This window comes from Urocampus carinirostris, chromosome 1 (assembly GCF_059441175.1).
Source record: "Urocampus carinirostris isolate Australia breed hairy pipefish chromosome 1, RoL_Ucar_1.0, whole genome shotgun sequence".
Lineage (NCBI taxonomy): Eukaryota > Metazoa > Chordata > Actinopteri > Syngnathiformes > Syngnathidae > Urocampus > Urocampus carinirostris.
The window spans coordinates 4,269,795-4,295,542 of record NC_142349.1 but is presented as its reverse complement, the minus strand read 5'-3'; the positions used below and the strand labels follow the sequence as shown (position 1 = coordinate 4,295,542).

The 25,748-nt window shown below is 42.1% G+C and overlaps 1 protein-coding gene across 4 annotated transcripts in view; it reads right to left on the bottom strand.

Moving 5' to 3' along the window:
• Nucleotides 1-25,748, bottom strand: part of chd7 (chromodomain helicase DNA binding protein 7) — a 106,996-nt gene that overhangs the window by 43,251 nt on the left and 37,997 nt on the right. For all 4 annotated transcript variants that reach the window (XM_088343425.1, XM_088343673.1, XM_088343503.1 and 1 more), the window contains 4 exons: nt 19,760-20,199; nt 2,789-2,933; nt 1,613-1,741; nt 1,025-1,090 (listed from right to left, as the gene is read on the bottom strand). In XM_088343425.1, the coding sequence (XP_088199551.1) occupies nt 1,025-1,090; nt 1,613-1,741; nt 2,789-2,933; nt 19,760-20,199 (780 nt within the window). The remainder of the gene's footprint in view (nt 1-1,024; nt 1,091-1,612; nt 1,742-2,788; nt 2,934-19,759; nt 20,200-25,748) is intronic.

The following is a 25,748-nucleotide window of genomic DNA, read 5'->3' as shown; positions in this document are numbered from 1 at the left end:
TTTCTGATCCGGGCAGCCTAAAACACACTACCCTGCCCCCAAAATCTACTTCTGTGGTTTGGCACTGATGCAATCTGCCCCCTTTGTAGGACTATCAATGCTAGCCTTAAGCATATCCTCTCAAGCTGTAACACGGCACTGTCCCAAAGTCGCTACAGATGGCGGCATAATGAAGTCCAAGAAACCTGGCAGAGATAGTCGAAGGTTGCAGACAGGAAGCAAACAGTCTGCCTGCTCCTCCATCAAATCACATCATCCAGTTTGCAAGGGCTGGCGATAAGGTTCGCAAAAACACCAATGCCACTCGCCCGTTGCACTCTGGAAGGCTCCTACTGCCCGCTAACGAGTGGAGAATGAAAGTTGAACTCAAAAGGCAGTGGTAGTTCCGCAGAGAGATCGCCAAAACATCATTGCGGCCAGACATTGTGCTATGGTCTGTAGCCAGCAAGGCGGTCCTCGTGGTTAAGCTCACTGTCCCTTGGGAGGAGGGAATCGAGGCAGCATATGAGAGGAAACGGGAAAAGTACGAAGACCTGGCAGCCGAGTGCAGGGAGGCGGGCTGGAAAACCACAGTATGCCCAGTGGAGTTGGGGTGCATGGGTTTTGTGGGCTCGTCAACCTCCTGCCTGTTTAGAGACTTTGGATGCACAGGAGCTGGCAACCGGAGATCAACTAAAGAGTTGTCAGAAGAGGCAGAAAAGGGCAGCTTCTGGCTGCGGAGGAATGACAGGAACTGGGGCCCTTCAAGTAACACCTAGGGCATCAGTGGGGTTGGCAGGGAGATTTCCCAGCCATCGCTACGCCACTGTCCTGGGGTTAAAGGACCGAAACATCAATGACCGGTGGTCCCCAGCTGATGACCCTGTCAGGCCCGAGTGTTCAGGGCACAAGCATTCTAAAGGTGCCGAAAGAGCGAGTCAGGCAGAAATGCCCAGCAAGAAGACTACCATCCTGTATTGCCATTTGTAAGATTCCTTTTTGGAATGTGTGAGTTAGTGTTTGCATTTGTCTGGGTTTAGCTCACCTGTTTCTTGGTGGTACGTACGCTCATGATCTTCTCCACAACTGGCCCCTCAGTTTCGGCTACATCCTAAGATCCAAAAGAATTGTGCCCTAATGAGGACTTGTACATGTTTTGTATGTTCATTGTTAACACTATAAAGGCAGGAAAACCATACTAGCCCCGAATTAAAGACCTTACCTTACCTTAGTATTTCCCAATTTAGTATTTCTCCTACTTTGTAAGGTTTATTGATCTATATTCTTTATCAATTATCCGTTATCGGTCAAATCATAATACACGACAAAGCCAAGGGGGCGAGACACTTGCTCTCAGCCAAGAGGCTGAGTCAAGGTCCTAGCCACAGAGCCAAGCAGCGATCAGTGCGAATGCACTGTTCCCGGAGGTACTGCAATATGTCCTTCATTTAAGCACACAGTCCAAAAATCACAGCATCGCTGTATTTTGGGCCTAACAGACACATGCCGATACAATTTGAATCCCACGGCCTGCCATGATCATGGTATCTCCCCTAGCAGCCATGAAGCTCTACACTTTAAAATGGCACGCAACCCTGCTCTAAAACAAGACGCCGCTACCTATAAGCTGTACCTGCAGCTGGTTTGATGACGGTGACTTTGGTGCAGGCGAGTCATCCCCACTGTTGTCATCTCCAGAGATTCTGAACTCCAAGTCCTCCGTGTATCGTTTCCTCTTCACTTGTCGGCTGGAGCGCCGCTTCTGATGAAAATGATGCAAATAATTTGCTCAAAATTGTGTGTGGTGTTCCCTCTTTGAATCTGATCAAATATAGTCAACTTGTGTTGTGTAAGAATAACGGAAATATCAAGCCTGTGACAGTCTGTCTGCCCAAAAATCTTATCCCGACGTCAAATTACAATGAAAATCCCTCATTAATTTTAAATACATTTATTCACCTTATACTTCAGAGATGTTTTAATATGAATACATAATTTTAATATATGTTTTAGACATCTGATTTATGATATTTATACAATAATTTTGCCTTGCTGGGTTGTTTGGACGCGTTCTAAGGGATGGGGAGGGCACCTGTAAGATGCGGCAGGGGTAAACCAGTGAAGGCTGTCGGGCCCTGCTGTTGAACAAAATAGTGTGTTCATCTGGAGGGACAAAAGCATGACCAACTTAGTTGCCGAGGTGCCTAACTTGTTTGGGCATTTATGTTGGCCATGGTCCAAAAATGTTTGTGTTTGCTATTTGCGATTATTTTCCCCTTTTTATTTTGTTATTGTATGTGTTTGTCTTGCTGTCGGTCACCCATCTTGAGGGATATGACCAAGGTAGATATAGTATTTTTTATTAAAGAATTATTATATCACAAAAAAATACAAGGCCTCACACTCCTTGTATTGTGACTATTAATTAATCAAATCCAGCCCCCCCCCTTTTTTTTTAATTGAAACAGTGCAAAGTGTGAGAAAATAACTTTATTTGTGAAATTCACGGCAAAAAGTTTTTTTTTTAATTTATTGAAACAAGTTATATATATATACCATTCATTTTAAAAAACTAAACACTATTCAATTAGCAACCAAATATGTATTAGAAGGTAAACAATGACATGTTGCATGCCAACACAAATAGACACCCAAATATTTAAAAACACTTCTGCTTAAATATGTTTTGAATTTATAGATGTGGTAGATGTCAATTGCACATTAAGAGCCAGCTGCGTGGGTAATGAAGGTTTCTTTGCATTGTCCTGCATGAATGTCACTGTAAAAATTACATCCAAAAGTTCTGTACCTGCACGCCATCCTCATCATCCTCTTCAATGGGGGAGTGAGGTGAAGACTTCACCTCTACATCTTCACTAACTGATGACTGTCGCTTTCTCTTTGAATCCTTCTTGGAAGAGATGGCGCCATCTTCGGACTCCACCTTCTTACTGCTGCAAGGATAATTGGGATAGGTATAAAAAGTAAAAAACATTAAAAAAAATTCGATCGCCCTGACATTCGATTAAACAGTCAACAGTCTCTCGCTTGCTAACTCGCTCTGCCTGACTTGATCTCTTGGTCACTTTTGTCTTGTGCTTGAATGGCCATCTGGGTCACCAAAACCCAACCAAACTGAGAATGTATAGGGTATTGATCGAGAATAAAAATAGGTAAACCAGTGGATGGGTTTCTTTTTGCATTTGAATACCAATTTGAGTAGCTTTATAATTTTACTTGAGGCAATGAGTATTACTATTGCATTTTAACATTAAATGCAAGTTTATAATGCAATTTATGAACATTGAAAACCCAGAAATTAAAAAAGGCCGATTGTTAGAAGCCAAGACTCATAATAAAATCCAATCTCCAACCATTCTTCTAAAATTATATTTTTTTGTAAATAAAATTGGACGAATAACAGAACACCGGAAATTGAAACAAATGAACCAAAAGTGTAAAAAAATAAAATTAAATTAAAATAAATGTGTATATATATATATATATATATATATATATATATATATATATATATATATATATAAAATATACAGTACATACCGTGATGTTTTTTTTCCATTTATAAGGTGCGCCTGAGTATAAGGCGCAAGAAATTAAAACAACAGTAAAGGCTAAGGTTGCTAAAAAAATAATGTACATTATACTAATCTGTGGTACAGAAAAGGTTAGGCACCTCTGAAATACAGTACTGTATCACCAACTAGCAAAGTCTGGTGCACGATATTCTGAACTGAATGAAGTGAAGATTTTGGGAAGTAATTCTGTCTTTCTGAACTGAATGACGAGAAAGGCATTCTGGGAAGTAATTTGGATGTCATGAAGGATAAACATAGGTTTGCACCTATTCAAAACGTTTATCACTTAGTCCTTAGTTTGATTTAAGGAAGTCAAACCAAATGTTACCCTGATTTTCAATCACGCTGTTCTTTAACTTCTCTGACATACAGTGCATCCGGAAAAGATTCACAGCGCTTCACTTTTTCCACATTTTGTTATGTTACGGCCTCATTCCAAATTGTATTAATTTAATCTCTTATCTCAAAATTATACACAAAATACTCCATTATGACAATGTGAAAGTTTTTTTTTTTTTTACTTTTTTTGAATTTATTAAAAATAGAAAACTAAGAAATCACATTTACATAAGTATTCAAAGCCTTTGCCATGAAGCTCAAAATTGAGCTGCTTAGGTGCATCTTTTTTCCACTGATCATCCTTGAGATCTTTCTACAGCTTAATTGGAGTCCACCTGCAGTAAATTCAGTTGATTGGACATGATTTGGAAAGGCACACACCTGTCTATATAAGGTCCCACAGTTGAGTGTGCATGTCAGAGCACAAACACCAAGCATGAAGTCAAAAGAACTGTCTGTAGACCTGCAAGACAGGATTTCCTTGAGGCACAAATCTGGGGAAGGATACAGAAAAATGTCTGCTGCTTTGAAGGTCTCAATGAGCACAGTGGCCTCCATTATTCGTAATTGGAAGACATTTGGAACCACCAGGACTCTTCCTAGAGCTGGCCGGCCTTCTAAACTGAGCGATCGGGGAAGAAGGGCCTTAGTCAGGGAGGTGACCAAGAACCCAATGGTCACTCTGTCAGAGCTCCAGCTTTCCTCTGTGGAGAGAGGAGAGCCTTCCAGAAGGACAACCATCTCTGCAGCAATCCACCAATCAGGCCTGTATGGTAGAGTGGCCAGACGAAAGCCACTTCTTAGTAAAAGGAACATGGAAGCCCGTCTGGAATTCGCCAAAAAGCACCTGAATGACTCTCAGACCATGAGAAACAAAATTCTCTGGTCTGATGAGACAAAGATTGAACTCTTTGGTGTGAATGCCAGGCGCCATGTTTGGAGGAAACCAGGCACCGCTCATCACCAGGCCAATACCATCCCTACAGTGAAGCATGGTGGTGGCAGCATCATGCTGTGGGGATGTTTTTCAGCAGCAGGAACTGGCAGACAGTCAGGATAGAAGGGAAAATGAATGCAGCAATATATAGAGATATCCTGGATGAAAACCTGCTCCAGACTGCTCTTGACCTCAGGCTGGGGCGAAGGTTCATTTTTCAGCAGGACAACGACCCAAAGCACACAGCCAAGATCTCAAAAGATTGGCTTCAGAACCACTCCGTGACTGTCCTGGAGTGGCCCAGCCAGAGTCCAGACTTGAATCCGATCGAACATCTCTGGAGAGATCTAAAAATGGCTGTCCACAAACGTCTCCCATCAATCTGATTGAGCTTGAGACTTATTGCAAAGAAAAATGGGCAAAACTGCCTAAAGTTAGGTGTGCTAAACTTGTGGGATCATATTCAAAAAGACTTGAGGCTGTATTTGCTGCCAAAGGTGGAACAACAAAGTATTAAGCAAAGGCTGTGAATACTTATGTAAATGTGATTTCTTTGTTTTCTATTTTTAATAAATTCAAAAAAAGTAAAAGAAAAACTTTCACATTGTCATAATTGAGTATTTTGTGTAGAATTTTGAGATAAGAGATTAAATTAATACAATTTGAAATGAGGCTGTAACATAACAAAATGTGGAAAAAGTGAGGCGCTGTGAATACTTTCCGGATGCACTGTATCTGGCACCTTGAATAAAACTAGATAGATAGATAGATACATACTTTATTCATCCCTGAAGGGAAATTCACATTTCCAGCAGCATCCCTGAGCTGAGAACAGTACAATAATAAAGCCAAAAGAATACAATATACAAATACCCAGTGTGACGTGCAAATGCCCACTGTAGCGTGTTATATAAAGCAACTAAATAGTGCTACACAGAATACATATTGCAGTAAGATTCGGTAATATCCAATGTAGGTGGTGTGGTTTAATGTGGGCCTTTACTCTGGAGTTAAAGAGCCTCATGGCATGAGGAAGAAAAGATCTCTTCAGTCTGTCAAGACAGTGACAGCAGTCTGTCGCTGAAACTGCTCTTTTGTCTGGAGATAATGCTGTGTAGTGGATGCGATGGATTGTCCATGATTGACCTCAGCTTTTTCAGTGCTCGTCTCTCAGCTACTGTTGTTAGGCTGTCCAGCTCTTTGCCCACAACAGAGCTCGATTTCCTAGCCAGTTTATTGAGACGAGAGGCATCCTTCTTCGTGACGCTGCCTCCCCAACACGCTGCCGCATAGAAGAGGGCGCTTGCCACTACTGTCTCATAGAATATTTTCAGGAGCTTTTTGCAGATGTTGAAGGAGGCCAGCCTTCTGAGGAAGTAAAGTCGGCTTTGCCCTTTCCTACATAGAGCTTCTGTGTTGGCAGTCCAGTCTAGTTTGTTGTCCAGCTGCACACCCAGGTATTTGTAGGTCTGGACAAATTCTACACATTCTCCCTTGATGGTTACAGGAACCGGGTGAGTTCTGGTTCTCCTGAAGTCCACCACCATCTCTCTGGTCTTGGTGGTGTTTAGGTGCAAGTGGTTTGCGTCGCTCCATCGGACAAAGTCCTGAATCAATTTCCTGTACTCCTCCTCCTGCCCGTTTCTGATACATCCCACGATCGCAGTGTCGTCGGCAAACTTTTGCACATGGCAGGAGTCAGAGTTGTACTTAAAGTCCGATGTATATAGAGTGAATAGGAACGGAGAGAACGGTCCCCTGCGGAGATCCTGTGCTGCTAACCACATTGTCCGATGTACAGCCCCCCTGTTTCACATACTGGGGTCTGCCTGTCAGGTAGTCAGTAATCCATTCTACAAGGTGTGAGCTAACTCCCATCTCTGTCAGTTTCCTACTCAGTAGCAGAGGCTGTATGGTATTGAAGGCACTGGAGAAGTCCAAAAATGTAATCCTCACAGCCCCCTTCGCCCTATCCAGGTGAGAGAGGGATCGGTGTAACATGTATACTATAGCATCCTCCACTCCCACCTTCTCCTGGTAAGCAAATTGCAGTGGGTCGATGGCGTGACGGACCTGTAGCCTCAGGTGGTGCAGCAGCAGCCGCTCCATGGTCTTCATCACATGTGATGTCAGGGCGACCGGCCTGAAGTCGTTGAGTTCCTCAGGTCTTGAGGTATGATAATGATATAATGCCAAAGGACTATCCTAATGCCAAGGTCCTCAATTAGTGGATTGGGGCACACCTCTCTGCAGACCCAGGGCAGAAGGTACTCTAAACAAAACAAAATAAACTTATTCTAAAACATGTCTGTCGCCGATCGATTGCTATGTGCTACTATTGTATCGCCAAATTCCCTTTCATTTTCAGTCAAATATCTCCCATGTTCCCACATTAGTTGTATTCACTGCATGCGCCCTGCGCTCTTTGCGTACTTGTGTGTGTATGAGACAGAGGGAGAAAGTTGTGCGGATTGGCTGTTTCCTGGGTGACATGGTATGGGCTGTCATCTCTTTGACACCAATGCGCTGATTAGCTGAGAGAGCGTGAACGATGCAAGCTTGACTGGACCGACAAACATGAGTCGTTCCCGGCATTTTACAATCCTTGTTTACGTGCAGCAAGTGGGAGATCTTATCCGAAAAAATGGTGGTTGCAACTACGACTTAAAGACGAAAAATGGACAATGAAAACCAACATTTTCTGTGAGGAATGGACTGACAAATATGCTTCTATTTTGCCACCTACAAGTACAAAACCAATGTGCTTAAAATTGTTAAAGGCTGTTGCTATTATAAAAAGTGAAAATGTGAAGCACCATTATGATAAAAAGCACAGCTCTTATGAAAATAAGTTTCCTCCTCATTCAGACGTGAAAAAAGGGAAGATATAGACAGGTTTAAGGAGTCATATCAACAGTCCAGCAAGGTTATCATAAAATCTATGACACAACAACCAATTTTAATGGTGTGCTCACTCAGGAGTGTTGTGGAGAAATAAATGAGTATGAATGGTGATGGAAGCAATGTTTGAAAGGAAAAAAAAAAAAAGAGCAAATGACAACAGAAATCAAAGAATTCCCACCCTCAGATTCATCAACCAAAAGACTCATTGAAGGACTGGCTGATGATGTGACAAAACAGCTTTGTGATGGCATAAGAAAAGCCAAATTTTGCGTTTGGACAACAGAGAACCAACTAAACATGTGTTGACTTGCCTTGACAGTCATAATAAATGGACCCATGCTTGTTTGAAAAAAAAAACAACAATTGTGGACCTTTAAGATTTGTAATTGAGGACTCCTGTCCTAGTGGATAGGATCTGGCACCCTCCCCGCCGCGATCCTGGTTTGATTCATTCGTCTAGTGTTATGCAATCGTCAATAACCATCAAAGTCCCGAACAGCTTAGTGGTAAGTATTCTGTGTTCTTACCATTTTTATACGGCAAAATCCCTGTTGCCACCACTATTTTACAATTGTGGTCAGCGATAAAATGTTTTGACTTCTTATCAATTACACAGATATGGTAACATATAACCAATTTTGTCCGCCTATTTGAATTTCTGGCCAATTTTGAGTTTTTGGATGCATCTAATAGTCTGGAAAACAAGGTATATATTTTCTAAACAGGTTTTAAAGACTGGCATATCGCCCTCAAACTACAACATTTTGATTGCTTGATCTTTATTACCTGAATGATAAGTAAAATGATTATTCCCAAGTATTCAAATCTTTAAAATTATTTGAGTATTTTATGAGCTGAAACCACCACTTGTTAAAAAAAAAACATATGGTGGGTCCTGAATCTACATTTTTGCAAAGTTGAAATTTTTGAACAAATTTATGGAAATTAAAGATTTTAATTACATTTTCCTGCTAAATTTTAAATAAAAGTGTCAGTGTGTGCATGTGTGTACATCTTAGGGGAGTAGGCATGTTTCATTTACCCATTTAGAAATCATTAGTTTGCCTCAGGCCCTGGAACACAGGAGGTTAATATAATGAAAGACTGCAAGAGGTGGAGGAGCAAGATCGAGAGATGTAAGCAGAGAGGAAGCAAAGGGGAGGGAGGGGTGAGGTTTCAAAGTATCCTATGCTTCCTCTAATCTCTGGCATGGAAAGAAAGAGCTCTATGCGCGTGCGTGCGTGCATGCATGCATGCATATGTGTGTGTGTAGGTAGAGACCACAAACTATACACCAAGTCCGCCAAGACTCATGTACTGTACTCTGCACTTCATGTGAACAGAGTACTACAAACATTTGATATCTGTTGTCTACAAAACATTTATTGCATTCTTAGTTGCTGTTGATCCAGAAAAAAATGAAGCTTTACTTAAATGTAAAGGCTTGACCAAAACAAAGATGCAGATCAGAAAACAAAAGATATTTGTGGCAGTCTTTAGTACCAAAATGTTCATGGCTGTGCACTTACAGCACCTAAAGCATTGCAAATACACCCCTAGTCAAAGTATTTATAACAGCAGCCGTAAGAGGGATCTGGGGAACACGTATCTAAAAATGTTCAATAGGAATGTCTCGCTCGACTGAGTAAGTACTCTTTCCTCAAACCACTATACAACAGAGAAAGTAGACACCATTCTTCTTAATTTAGTTTTTTTGTGAACCCTTGGATGAATTTTATTTTTACTAGCACAAATTCGACTGGCAATGTACTGTTGTGCATCCCCTCTTTAACAACCTCACAAAGTGTGTGTCCATGAGCACCAGTCTTGCGCAAAACGCTACTATGAAAGCAATCTAGTAAAGGAAGCACAATATTTTGAAAGACCTCAAACACAAAACATCATTTTTAAGTCTTTTTTTTCTTAAAAGTATGATGGGAACGCATCATTTCCAAACTTCAAGTGACTCAGTTAGATGGCGTACGTGTGTTTAAAGTCGCAAGAAGCAATAGACTTTAAAGGACCTGGGAGTTTTAGCAGAAGCTTAAATAGGCTTTAGCTTCATTCTATGATATATTCAACCGTGAACAGGAGAGTTTCCTTATTCATGTAGACCTTTTCATTCTAAAAAAGCAAAACCATAAGTATTTTATGCTATTTCGTAGTTTTCCACTCTGCATGAGTTTCCTCGAGTAAAACTAATAGTGGAAATGAATTCAATTTTAGTTTTCCTTTTTTTTTTTTTTTTAATGCAGTTGAAAATCACAACAACAGATTAAAGGTAAAAATATTTAGGGGCCGGGGGAAACTCAAATGTTTTGTTATAAAATCCTACATCCCTGAATCATGATTTAACTGTGAGCCTCCAGAAAGAACCTCAGCCCTTCAGCTAAGACACTTTTTATGCCATTAATTTACTAGTATGGGCCTCGTGAAAATGTTTTTTTCTAACATGTTGCACCCAGGCCAAAATGAGTTTGACACCTCTGTGTTAACACAATATTTTAAATAACTGTTTAAATCCTTGTCAATCAAACTTTTTGGAAATAGGCCATTTTTTGAAAAATAAGCCAACACTGTATTTGACCTGTTGGGGCACCTTCAACACAACATAAACACATTTTGTGGGTTAAATCCACATTTTAAATGACATCAAGTTTACTAAAAAGGTATTTTATCCAAAAACATATGATGAGATTTGAAGTGTATGGACAAAGACTCGAAATCCAGACTGAAACCACACAGAAATGAAATGTTTGATATGATCTTCATCAAGAAAATTCAAATGATAAAGGACAGAGTAACTCAACCCTGCTCTTATGCATCCCAGCATGGATATAGATCTTTCCCTATCCTGCTCTTTCCGCTAGTCCTTCCTGCTTGCCGTCCCCGGGGCCATTCTACTTTCATCTTCACGCCAAGAGCAATAAGCATCACCGTGGTAACGGCTGGTCATGTGACCTGCACCTGTTCCTCTGGCTGGTCGTCACATGCCGGGGCCATCTGGCCACGCACCGCACGCACACACGTCTCAACTTGGCTGCTTCTCTGACTCCATAGTGCTCTCGTTTCCCAAACTTCCTCAGCCATCACTAGGAACAAGATATCTTTTGCATGAACTGGGTATGGAGAGCGGCACAGGTTATCAACACTTTTGTTACGTGGTTTAAGGTATTATTAACTTGTTCAGTTCTGTAACGTAGATATATATATATATATATATATATATATATATATATATATATATATTTATTTTGAAATTATAAGTGATTGGCGCAACTCATCAGTAAGAATCAAGCCTCTGGGAAATGATTTCAGTACATCACCAATAGAATGCAGGAGTGGCTTTGCTCAGACCTTTTTCACACATCTACATCCCAGTTTTTTTCCCTACATCCCATTTTTGCTTCTTGTATCCAGCCCCAAATGGTGAGTATAGACATAGTGAAGTAATATGTTTAGAAAGGCAACTTAATGGATAAGTACAGATTGTTAACAGTTCAAGCTTTTTTCTTTCTAAAAGATGAGAAAGTCTTTTCATCATCATCAGGGAAGAAAGGATTGAGATTTTGTGCATCGCCATGGTGAAAGAAATCGCGTGAAACATCGGGCGCTGACAAGTTCTTGCAAAGTTCATGCTTAAGTTCAGTGTTCTTGCAATAAAATCTTATGTTTATGAAAGGCATTGTTTATATTTCGGATGTATCACAAATGCAAAAAAAAAAAAGCACAAAAGTGAAAGTTCTGCTTGAATATTTTCTAATGACTTGGCAATGTTCAAGTTGTCTGTGACGTTTGTTTTAAATAAAATTACATTGGGATAGGTTTCCCCAATGTTCTCTAGTGTAAGGGTAGTCAGCAGATACAGCAATAGTGGGTGCTTTGCCAATGGTGCCTGGCTTTGGTGACATCAAGTGGACATATTTAAAACTGCAAGTCATTGACGTGATCCCCCTAATAATCATCTTGTTCATCTCTCAGCACTTGTCCCGCAGGCCACATAAAATAATGTGGTGGGCCACAGTTGGCCAAGTGGCCGTGAGTTTGACACATGCAAGTTGGATGGACATTGAAAAATATTGAATAAAGTACTGGTAGACCTTTAGTTTAGCTCCTGTAAGGTTTACTTAAATATTGTTGGCAAAAACAAACTGAATTCCTTTGAAGCGCATCATATATGATTCAGACGTCATTGCGGTGTTTTGTCTTTTGAGCGCAAGCGTTGTGGAAAAGCTCGCCAGTTTCCTCACTTTTCATTGACAAATAGTAACAACACAATTAAAGTTTTTATTAAATACATATAGCCTCCTGAATCACCACTGAAATAACTTCCACATTGTGTGTTTTATAAGAATTTCTACTTAAATGAATCCTGCTAAAACTTAATTATGATGCATTTCACAGAGATTTTTAAAACAAGACTGCACATCTCCATTTCTAAAGTATCATGATATACAAATTATGTCATTTCTGCACTAATATTTGTCCCAAAACAATCTGTCAAATGATTACAGATCAATTCTAATGCACTTCAACCGCCTGCAGGCTGTGAAAGTCGGCCACCATGTCTCTTCCACTCAGTCTATGAGCACCGATCCCCACAAAGATGTTTGCTGAGCCCTTGACTCTTCACCTTGTACATCTCTGTTCACCAATCCACGCCACAAACCGGATTTTGAAGTTTACCAATGACACCACCTTGGTGAGACTCGTCTCTGATGAGGATGAGACGACATACAGGAAGGAAGTGGAGATGTCAACGCAGTGTTCCAAAACTAATCTAATTATCAACACCACAAAATCCAAGGAATTAATACTTTACTTCAGGAGGGCAAGCTCAGACCCAGGCCCACTCATCATCAATGGAGACTATGTGGAGAGAGTCCACTCCTTCAAACTCCTGGGCGTGCCCATCAACAATGTCTTCTGATCTGCCAAAACCAGGGCTGAGGTGGGGAAGGCCCATGAGCAACTCCACTTCCTGAGGGATCTCAAGAACAACCTGGAATAGAAGCTACTGGACAGTTGGCCTACTGCCCTTCTATAAAACCAAAGTGGGGAGCATTCTGGCATACAGCATCACCATGTGATATGAGGACAAGAAAAACACAGAATAATCAACACTGCCTAAAAGATCATCAGCTGCACTCTACCCAGTCTAGATGACATTGCCGGCCTGCGATACTGTAAGCAGAGCCATCACATTATAAACACACAATCCACCCTGGCCAACACCTATCTGTCCTATTGCCCTCTGGTTGCCACTGAAGGTCTGTCAAAATAAGGACAAACAGGCTCAGAGACAGCTTCTTCCCCAAGGCCATCACCACCCTAAAAAAAACCACACAGAACTTTGAAAAGATGTCTGGCGACTTTAGTTTTTTTTTTTTTTGCTGTTGACAAATGAAACAGTAAAAATATAAATGATTGCACAATACTGAAAAAATATACTTTGTGACTCATTTGTTTTTGCTGCTAAATGTTATTGCACTTATTTTCATTCAGTATTTTTACAATGCACTATTCTTTCTCATTTACAAGTATTGCACAATTATTAGAACTTAGGCTAGTCTCTAAGCACTAGATTGTAAATATTCTTTCTGCCTTTTATCCTGATAAATCTTTCTCTTTCAAATCTTTATTATCCAATGTCCAATCTCATTGCATACAATGTTTTACAACATTGATACTAACGACAATAAGAACAATTCAATTCAACTTCAGATCAAAGTGTATGATTCATTATGTGTTTTGCAAAAAGGAAAAATTATGATGTATTTATTATTTGTGACAGAACGACGTGCAAGAATGAGTGTACTTGGAACACACCCATGATTTGTGTCATTGCTCGTGCATGTGCACACACACACACGCACGCACGCACGCACACACACACGCACGGACGGACGCACACACAGGCGTGGTAGCTAAGAGCTAGGTTATTTATAGACGTACTTCCTGAAACAAGTAGACAGAGAGGTGGTGTGCGCAAACAGGACAAAAGGAGAAGGTCAAAAACAGTGAATCGAGCTGAATTAGCAAAGTAAACCAACTCGTTCTCTGTTAGCCATGAGAAGGTAAATGTGGGACTTTCTAACAGTCACAGTAGTAACTTTGAGAACTTGTGATTCTTAACTAGTAGAATGGCATTTTACCGATTCATCAGATATGAGGGGGTGCCGTGGAAAAACAAAACAGTTCGCTGATGCAGAGCAGTTTTTGGTCTCATGGGCTACTGTATCTTTGCTCTTTACAGTTTCTGTAGCTTCTGCCCAGCCCTCTGATTAATCTCACTAGCGCAGCATTGTTATGACTAGTGATGGGTGATTTGCAAGTTTTAAATTTTTGCATGGATTTTAAACATAATTTATCAAAATATAAATTTAACATTTTTTCGGACTAGAAAGCTCACCGAAATTTGCCTGAAATTTTGAATTGCACCTTATAACTTATATATCTTATAGCCTTATATATCGAATAATTTGGATAAGATTGGAAATGCAGACATTTTATATATATATATATATATATATATATATATATATAATATATATGTGTGTGTGTGTGTGTGTGCTTTACTACAAGGTTTTGCGGTATATTACCTTTTTTTCTGCAATGATTGATCAATTGGAAATCGCTAACCAAAATCACAAAATATATTTTGTGCCAACACGTAACCACTAGACCATCTGTGGTTTAAAAAAACGAAAAGGCATTAGTGCTTATCTCATTATCACACTATTTTAACCCATGGTGCCAGAAACAATTGTTAAAGAACGGAGAAAACAGTCACAAAAGAATTACGACAAGGGAAAACAGTTGATGTATCTGATGAGGATTGGACTTTGCGATCATCAATACAGTGATCACACAGCCTGCCACATAAATTTGCTTGCCAAATCTGAACATTGATGAACAGCCATGACAAAATATGTTTTCCCCAATGAATTAAGATCTAGTATCAGTATTGTAAAACGCTGCTCCCCGTCAATACCGAGGTTCGGCTTATCTTTGAAGGGGGTGTGGCAAACCCATACTCGGAGAAAAAAACGGTCTGGAGAGGGATGTACTAGCCCAAAGGCAAATAGAAGTGGTTTAAGAAACCGTGAACCGTGATATGCCAGTCAACTATCACTTCATATTGTGATTTTCACCAAAGTCAGTACAAAATAAATATTTAATTTAAGTTTCAGCAATACATTTGCAGTGCATTCCTAATTATTGATACAAAACATCTTTTATGTGTGATGTTGAAGGGAAGAAACACCTCTTCATACTTCATAAATAAGTTAATAAAGTACTGTTTCAGCTCAGAATTTGTATTTTTTCGAACGGAACGATTGGTAAATTTTCAATTTGTGTAGACAAGGTCTCTCCAGCAATAGATGAATATGCGTGTGTCCGTCCACCATTTTAGAATAGCAGTGAATGACCAGCAGCCATTATTATGCTAAATTAACCTGTGAGCTGCAGGCCGCCACTCAAAATGGAGGAAAGCCTGAAATCGGATAACAGCTCGTTTACAAACACAAACGCACACACACCCGCACGTGCGTCCCCAAAACACACACAAGCCCACAAAGGAGCATGCACGTCCCCAAGACACACACACCTACAGAGCTCTCCCATCCCCATGTTTCTTCTGCCCACACTGAGCAATAGAGCGGTCAGCAGCATGGCCTTTATCATCATTAGACACAATTTTCTGCCTCAAAGAAGAAAATCCCTCCCCCAACACTTACAAAAATGCCTTCCCCACAGTTGCCCTGCTCGTAACCTAGCCTGCCCGACTCTCCCCTCCTCCTTTGCCAGTGGCCGATGCAATCCAATCTATAAGCCCACCTTCCCTAGGGTTGACCCATGTCTGTATCATTGGCCCTCTCTCTTACTCAGGAAAAAAGGATCAACAAGAAATGGGAGGAAGAAGGAAAAAGTGAGACAGAGCTGAGAAAAGAGGGAGAGAACGAAAGCCAAGAGAAAGATGGGCTGTCCTGACACATTCCTCAGTCTGATCAAGTTTACACCTTCTAAATGCAACCACCTCATCTTACTTATACACGTTTCTATTTTTTTTTTATATTTACCAACTCCACAATGCGCCAGTGCTTGAAAAAAAAATCCTTTTATGATCGAACCATCTTACAAATGTTTCGGTCTCCCAAGTTTGCGTCAGACTATAAGTTTTGTCGTTATATGATAGTTTAGGACATGAGTTTCTGAACTTTTCAGAAAGCAGGTCGGATTTGGGAAGCTGAAAATGTGAGAGGGCGGACTATTCATCATGAAAGGTTTGCAGTGATCAGCGTTACAACCTCGTAATTTGCTTTTGTAGCATTTTCGTTTGACTCGCAAGGGTCTCACAAAAAACTGCTGCTGTGCCGTTAAAACGGTTTCCAGTTGCTTCAACTTTTCACAGCGTTTTGAAGTCAGCATCTTTTGTCTGGCAGTGCCTTTTGATATTTTATTATTTGGAAAAGGATAGTCTCCGGGCAAATTAGAAAGATGCAGTAGTTTTGGATTTTAGTTAAAAAAACAAACAAAAAAAACCTTAAGATTTTCACTTGTCCTGGAAGCGGCGAACCTCCCAGTCGACTTTCCTTTTTTTATTTACAGTCACCTCTTTGGAAATGGGGTGGGATAAAATTCTAACAAGGGCAATGTGGCCGAGGGGCTTCTGGAATCATCTGGTAAAATTGTGATTTTGTTTTCTTTTGTACAAATGTATTTTATACAGTGGTCAACATTAATAGCAGGCCACGGACCAGTAAAAATTGAACAGAGGCCGGACTTTGGACAAGTCATGTTTAGTCCCTTAATTAGTTGGTTGCAGCCACTAGGGCACAGTTCATTTTCACCATTAAAGATCGTTTACGTTTCCAGCAATGGGTCCTGCAAAAAAGGAGAAAGAGCGAGGGCTCTAATTACAATCAAAAGTAAGAAAAATGTTATCGCAAGATAAGAAATTGGGGTTTAAAGCAGCAGATTTGGCGAGGGAATACGGGCGAAGCATGTACACGATCTCCACCGACTAAGGCCAAAAAGAGACCCTCATATCTGAGACAGTGGCAACGGGTATCACTGTTTTATCAAGTTGGAGGACGGCAATAAATGAAGATATGGGAAAGCTTCTTTGGATTTGGACATGAGGAGAAAGAGCTGGCTGGGGACATGAACACGTTATTGACGGCAGAAACTGCTATCTTTTATCACAAAAAGACATCACAATAGAGCCAAAAGTGGACTTGTCAATGATGAGAATTGCCGTAAACATTTTTAAAACATTGTGAGGTCTAGATCGTTGGATCACTGTTTTATGCGCCTAGCAACCAAACCGGCACAGTGAGTTGAAAAGCGTGCGAAGACAGTTAACTGACTTTTTATATGTTATCATTAAGTTTATTTTTGTTTTTAAGCTGTTCTTGATCAATGTAGCTTTGTACATTTTTTTTGCCCTATATCTTATTTATACTATGTGGTATATTTATGAACATAGACTGAACACTAGTGTAACATCAGGGCAGTTGCAGTTGGGATTTGAATGACCCCTTTATGCAACGTTCTTAAAATATTGCATTTATTCGTATATAAGGACCTTTTTTTTTTTTTTTAACTAAAAGATCTTAACATTTAGGTTCACATTAAACACGAGGTTTTATGTTAGTATACTAAATATATGATAAGTCGAAAAATATCGCTGACCACAATCACAAAACTTTGAATGCAACCGGAATAGAACCCGGGTCACTGGGTAAGGACATCTAGGCTAGGTTGACACAGCATGGAAATCTGATATCTTTTTCTTTTTTTTTTGCACGGAAAAAAAGTATTCCATCTGTTAGAAGTCCGTCTAAACAGAATGATGTATCTGATCGCTTGGAATGCAACTGCTGTCAAGGCGCATGTCATTGATACGCGGCAGACGTCATTAGTCTACTTTCAACCAGGCGAGGGAAGCAGAGAAACAAACTACAACGGTGGGCGAAAACACGGAGTTCCTTTAAATCAAACATTCATGGAAGAAGAACATTATGCAACTCAAAGAACAGCCAACGTCGCATCTCAGATTTACTCTTAAAGCAATAGTATCCTTTAGTGCAGGGATGGCGAACACGTTTGACACAAAGAGCCAAATTTTTTAACTGAGAGTCAAATAGCCACACCAAGCACTGACCTGCCATGACAGACACACACAAACACACACAATTAAAAACATATTATAACCCATAACACACATAATATAACACTATTTCCGGTTCCCTTTGCATTTTGCCATTTTGACCGTGAGGGTAATAGTCTGCACACTCATAATAATAATAATAATAATAATTTCCTTTGTATTGTCATTCTATGTAACAATGTACACAGAACGAAATGTCGATACACCTGACCCGTTGTAGCGAGCCGATGCAGCCGCAGCCAACAGAGGGCGCCGCCATTTTACCAATGTTATAAGTCTTAGGTATGACTCGGCCGAGGCATGAAATGTTTACTTAATTTCCCGGGATTAGACATAACCTACGCAGATGATTGGCAGTCCGTTATGTGTCCGGAGCAGCATAAAAACAACAAATCTGCAAAATTAATTTCAAAATATTATTTATTATTTGTTATTAACTCTGATGGATTCAAGTGTGTTTTAGGAGGGGGGAAAACTAAACATGAAACGAAGCAAAGAGCCACAGTATATAGGAAAGATGAGGCAAAGAGCCGCCACGTGTTCGCCACCCCTGCTCTAGTGGTAGTTAAGGATATAAAATTTAAATTATACCACACAGGCAATAATCAAAGGGGAAAAGCAAAGTGATGATTTAATTAATATTTGGGGAAACAACGCCTCACTGTTTACATTCACGAGTAACTCCTCAAACACGAGTGCATTGCTTTTGATGTCGGGTTTCCTCTTGTGAGCATAGGTGACAGTTGTGGTGCTTTCACACGGGAAAAACAAGTCACATTCAAGACCCATTTAGTTGGTAATGTGAACGATGAGTGAGTGAGCGCATGCGTGCGTGCAGAGAGACAGAGTGAGCGTGCAAGAGAGTGAGAGCATGCAAGAGAGCGAGAGAGCGATTTTTTTTAAAAAAAATCGAGTTCATCGTTTACATTAGGATGAATACCCAGTATTATGTGTTGCGTGCCAATAATATTGTTTATGGCCACAATTCCAGACAGCCTTTATTGTATTTTCATTGAAACTAGGGTACAAAATAAAGTGGCAGAGATTGTATTTACCTATTCTTTGAATGCATATCTTTCAACATTAAAAGAATGCAAGCAAATGTGTAGTGTGTTTTTGGCTCCAAAATGATTATATTGCATTCAATTTCTGTACATTTTTGTTTGTTGTTGCTGTGCTTACTTGTAGTGCCATGGGAAAAGGGGCATATTTCGGCAAGGCCCTTCAAGAATTTTTTTAATGCCCTGCTGTGTAAGTTGTTGTTGTTGTTTACCCGGTAAAGTAAGACAGAAACAGTTTTACGGTTAAACTGACAGCAAGATGGAGAACCTGCTCAAGGTTCTGTGGATCATGTCATGTCAATAGCATTGATGCAGAAAATTACTGAGGTGACAAGTCATAGTAAACCAGCATTGGCATATTTGTAGTTGGGAATAAAAACATATCCAACAATGAATCCATTAAATCAAATCTAAGCACTGAATTTGTCATTAAAACAAAAACAAACTGGACAACCAAACACACAATTTAGTGGCAATGATGGCAGAGCTAGAGCGACACCCTCTTTGTTGGCCAATCCCGAAAACAGGCGCGCTCGGGGATGTAAGTGACAGCACCAGTGTGAAATGGCTCAAACTATCAAAAGTTGCTGTCAAACAAGTTTAAAGATTACGAGTATATTACATCTGTTCTTCCAAAACAACATCTCAGAATACTTCACAAACACATTGGTGATATGAAATTGTCATAGATTAATCTATGATCATTTTTCCCTCGTTTGTGCTTATAAGTAAGCCCATACTCATTGGCCCATAATGCTGTTCCTACCTGGATTTTTTGGGCATCTTGGCCTTAGGTGTGGAGTTCTTGACTTTCTTTTCCTTAGGTTCTTTGGGAGTCTTGGGTGTCTTGGGTGTCTTAGGCGTTTTGGGGGCCTTAGGCTCTTTGGCCTCAACGCCCTCTGCCTTATCCTTTGGTTTCTTTTTCCGTTTTTTCTTGTCTACAGGTGGAGAACTTCGATCTCCTATTACTGTGAAAGCACCCTGATCACACTCCATAAGTTCTGACGTGACATTGTCCTCTACTTTTGTCGTGCTCATTTTTCCTTCAGTTTCTCCAGCTTCTACTTTTGCCTTCTTTTTCTTCTTTTTTTTTGGTTTAATCTCCTGGTCACTGGGCCACTCTGTGCAGACAGGCTGTCTAGCGTCACCAGTTAGTCTATCAGGAACCGTTCTTGAGGCATCGGCAGACGGGTCCAAGAGGGAATGCTGAAGGGCCAAGGAAAAAATGAGTTAATTTCAAGCAGTAGTTAAACAAGTAAACCATTGCATTTGTCTCTTCAGACAAATATCGGGATGAAATGTAAAAAATAAAAACAGCACATCTGAAAATTGCAAGCCAGAAAACTTAGCAGGCCGCATGTATGTTCTTGAAACTCACAGCATGGTCTACTAACTAAGCTACTTCAAACTAATGAAATAAAACGTTCAGATTTTGACAAATCCTTCATTAATGTCAATTTATGTAGTAACTATCGCACACCAGGATCATACTCCGTTTTCTTAGATGAATTATCTCAACTGTTGTCTGTAGTTTGCAATAGTCTTTGATCTGTACAGCCCTTTGATACTCTTTGTGATTAAGGGCTATACAAATAAACATGACTTGACTGGATCAGATTTGTGTATTTATGCTTTGTATATACACAAAATTTTAATTGAGTCACCTTTATACTGGTCATAATTTGAAGGTAGCTATGTGGGAACTTGAAAACAGACTAAAGAAGCACAATGGGCATTTGAAACACATTTTTTCGTTAATAAATCTAGTAACTGTAATCCTTAAAAGACTAAAGAATCTGTTAATTTAGCGGTAATCTTGATGCACTATCCTCTTGAAAAACCCTGACCATAAGACAAAAGCACTTATATAGGTTAAATAAAACAGCACGGACACACTGCGTTTGGCTGATGCATGAATGGTAGAACTTATTACCATCAATATTCATAGTAAACAAACTGTCTGACACCTCCTATTTTCTTTTTTGCACTTTACATTTTCCATCCTTATTCCTTCTCCCTACACCAAGTCCTTTTATATTGCTCCAATATATGCTTGCTCTAAAAGGAAACTGGTTACCAGCTGTTGAGAGCCACTCCAGCTGCCTATCCCCTTCTCTATTCCAATGCTTCCTCTCCCTCCATTCTTTCTTCCTCCAGCTGCTCAGGGTCCCAGTAGCAGATGGGAAATCAGGCATCATGACACGAATAAATTATCTCCATACTTCAAAAAGTCAGTGTATGTGTGTGTGTGTGTGTGTGTGTGTGTGTGTGAGTGTAAATGTCATTCCAGGAGAGATTATGCCCCAAAGTGTTTTTATGTATAGGGAAAGAGAAAAAACAACAACATTGGAGTATCTAAATATGTCGAGGACTGCAAGAGGCAGAGAATCAGCAATTTTAACTACTAAAATACAACAAAATCTGCTCGACACATACATTTGCACAGAACAGTTGCGCTTCACACAAAAAAGGGGGAGGTGCCGTCCCCCCAAGACCACTTGGATTAGGCGAATGCTAATGCACAGAGACACGCGTCACACCCAAGCACAGCAAGGTCACACATAACGCTAAACACTGCACACAAACACCTGCTGACACACACACAAAAAAAACTACCTAGAGAAAATGGGGGTGAGAGGAATAGGCATGGGAAAAGTACAGCCGGGGACATACATATTAAAAGGTATTTCCAGCTTCAAAAACGTGCAAAATGTGAGGAAGTAGTACATGGTTTGGTTTCATTGGTATATTTGGATTATTTCCAAGATAATGCATTTTGAAGACAGCATGTTTTGTTTATGTTATACTAAACTGTGACCTCATCAGAGGAACAACAGAACCCTAGCAAGCCAGTCACCATATTAATGATGTTTTATGTGTTAATTAGTTGAAGAGGTTACAAGTATTTTAAGCAAAGTCCTGTTTTTTTTTTGTGGATAATGCCTGGGCATTGATTCACAGGTGGGGGTAGTAAAGATACAACAAAGGACAAGCAGACAAAGGGGGCAGCCGGCAAAAAAATAAATAAACATAGCCACCAACTGGGGGCTAACGGGTTACTACTGGCTGAAGCTATTTGGACCTTTTGAAGGTGATATCCGTTTGATCAAACAGGCCCGTATAGGATAATGAGGGTTGTTGACAGTGAAAAAAACCCCTGCTATTGGTTGAGATTTCAATTGAAAAGGGAGAGGCTAAAAAAACATACAAACGCTTCCCTACTTACGAACACTCAAGTTACTAACAACGATTCATACGAACATTTATTTCGGGAAGTGAAAAATATCCGGACAGTGCTGTAAGTTAGATTTTCTATTATGGACCTTTTTCCAGTACAGGACAGTACTGTAGTGCTTCTTTCTGCCACTACTGGCGTGTGGCGCTGTGAGAGCTCTTTCAGCACCCACCCTGAAGAAATCTGGCTTGATCTTCCCGTCAGAGTCCCAGTTAGTGTGTAAACATACTGTACTGTATCTGCAGCGCACTAAGAACTTTGAAATTTTTATTGTTTAATATCTCGTGCATCCATTCAATATGGTTGGTGTAAAGTGTAAAGAAGAGGCGAGCTGTTTAATTTGAAATGAAAGTGGAATAAGGAAGCTTTACGTGGTTGAGAAAATGGTTGGATCGCTTTTATTCGGCACTTTTTACCACGGAGGAGGAAGTAGGAACTCTTGAGGACCAATCTTCCAAAATAAGTTAAACTTCACTTTATTTATCTTTATAGAGCATGTTCCCCCTCGGATGGGTCTGGCCTTGATGCGGCGAGGGGGCTTGCGTGTTCCAGTGACCCTGGAGAGCGATACCGTCGGGAGCTTGCTCCTGGTAGGGTCACCCATGGCGGGCCGGTCTCCGGGGTAGGTTCCAGACAAACAAAGACCCCAGCGTGTCGGTACGCTGTGAGGTGGCAGCCCCACCAACCGACTATCCTGCGGAGGGCTAACAACTCACCCAGGAGAAACACACTTTGTTACGAAACTGACCAGAGAAAGAAGCCGGACTGACCAACACGGTAACGGACCCCAGCCTGCCCCCGACCAACGAGTACGGATCGATCTTCGTCATAAGACCCGTGTCGCCACCTGGAATGTCCAGACACTCCTTCGCCCCGGAGCTGCCACCCTGCTGTCCCGAGAGCTCTGTCGCTATAACATCACCATGGCAGGGCTCTGTGAAGTACGATGGCAAGGCAATGGTGAAACAACAGCTGGCAACCATTGCTACATCTGGAGTGGCCCCGAGAGTCGGACCGGCCTTTACGGTGTGGCTCTTGCCATTCCAAAAGCCCTCCGGAGGTCCCTCATCAGCTGGACACCAATAAGTGACAGACTACTGTCTGCTCGATTCCTCCACCATCACGGCAAGATGACAGTGATCGTCGCCTACGCCCCCACCGATGTCGCTGATGAGGATGCGAAGGACGCGTTCTTTGACCAACTCCACCAGGCTGTCAACCAAGCCCCACCACACGACGTCACCATCATCCTCACTGATGCCAACGCCACTCTATCCAGCATTGATCGGTCCCCCGGCTCACCTGTCGGCACCACCTTCGTTGACAGCACAACAAACGACAATGGCAACCGCCTCCTCCTCCTCTGCCACCAAAACAACCTTTGTGTTGCTGACACCTGGTTTCCCCGGAAATGCATCCATCACTGGACGTGGTACAGCCCAGATGGCAGAACCAGGAAGGGATTGGACCACATCCTGATATCACGACGCTGGAAGTCGTTTGTAACCAACTGCCGGGTGTTCAGAGGAGCACAGCTTGGCAACACAGACCATCGTCTGCTGGTGGCCCAGCTCAAGCTAAAGCTCCGAGCCAACCAGCACAAGACTCTGCCTCGTCCCGACTCCTCCCGACTCAGCGACCCCAACATCGCCAGAGACTTCAGTTGCTCCATCCGCCGCTCTCTTGATACCCTGGCTCCTGACAAGCTGACAGACTGGGCGGCCTTCAAGGAAAGTGTCCTCCAGTCTGCTCACAATGTCCTCGGACGCCCGCGATCCTCCCCGAGAAAGCCCTGGATATCAGAGAGGACACTAAACATCATAGACCAGCGGCGTGAGGCCCGACTCCGAGGCGACCTCACAGAGTATCGGAGACTGAATCGCCTGCGCAATGTGGCCATTGCTGAAGATAGGGAGAGGTTTTGGCAGGCAGAAGCCCAACAGCTTGAGTCCGCGGCCAACAACAACAACATGAGCCGCGTATTCAGTCTACTACGCCAAGCCCGTAGCGGCCCACACATAAAGACAGCCCTGGTAAAGGACTCAGACGGCAACCTCATCATGACAGAAGCCAACTGCCTCGAGCGCTGGAAGGAGCACTTTAGCCTCCTCTTGCAGCACAGCACCATCCCGGCTGATCCCACCCTCCTACGGGCTGCGAGCACAGCACCTCCTAACGACACCTGCTGCACAGACCCCGTAACACCCGAGGAAGTGAGAGCTGCTCTGAAGAAGCTGAACACCAAGAAAGCCCCCGGCATCTGTGCCATTACCGGCGAGATGCTCAAGGCCGGCGGTGATGGCATGGTGGAGTGGCTAACCCGCCTATTCAACCAGGTGTGGGAATCGGAGCAGCTGCCCACCGACTGGACCAGAGGAGTCATCTTGCCCTTCTGGAAATGCAAGGGCGACAGGCTTGTCTGTGGAAACCACAGAGGCATAACCTTACTCTCCATCCCGGGCAAGGTCTTTACCAGGATCTTGCTCAGCCGTGCCCTTCCAGCAATCAGAAGCTGCCGCCGTCCCCAGCAGGCTGGCTTTATGCCCAACCGCTCCACAACGGACCACATCTCTGCCGTCCGTTTGCTGATAGAAAAGACCCGTGAATTCCGTAAAGATCGCCATCTATATATCGGATTCATTGATCTGAAGGCCGCCTTTGACACCGTCTGCCACTCTTCACTGTGGAACATCCTCCAAGCTCTCAGAGCACCACCCAAGATCATAGCCCTGTTCAAGCTGCTCTACAGCAACACAGAGAGCTGTGTCCGTATCAACGGCATTGACTCCGACTGGTTTGCTATCTCCAGCGGCGTTCGCCAAGGCTGTGTGGCTGCTCCCGACCTTTTTAATTGCATCATCGACCATCTGATGTTCAGGGTTAGTGAGCGCATCCCCGGAGTGTCTTTCGGCAACTACCACCTGACTGACCTGGAGTATGCTGACGACACCATCATTCTCAGCACTTCCTACAGCCAGCTGAGAGACGCTCTGGGCATTTACAGCGAAGAGGCAGCGCGGCTTGGCCTGCAAGTGAGTTGGACGAAAACCAAGTTCATGTATGTCGGTGATGGACCAGATCCACCTCCCATCCAAATTGGTAGCGACATCGTAGAACCTGTCAAGAGCTTTGTATATCTGGGGTCCATGGTGACAGACAATGGGGACCTAAAACCAGAGATTCTCCGCAGAAGAGCCCTGGCAGCATCTGCTCTGCAGTCTCTCTGGAAACCACTCTGGCGGCACCAGACCATCGCACGCAAGACGAAGCTCCGCATTTACAACCTCGCCGTACTCCCTATCCTGCTTTATGGCTCAGAAACATGGCCCCTGAACGACACCCTGGCCACAAGAATCGATGGTTTTGATAGCAGGGCTCTCAGAACCATCGAGAACATCAGGTGGCCCCAGCGAGTCTCCAATAAAGAGCTCAGAGCCCGCACGTGCCAGCCCCAAGCATCTTCCTTGGTCGCACAACGCCGCACCCGCTGGTTTGGCCATGTCCTTCGTCTACCACCAGA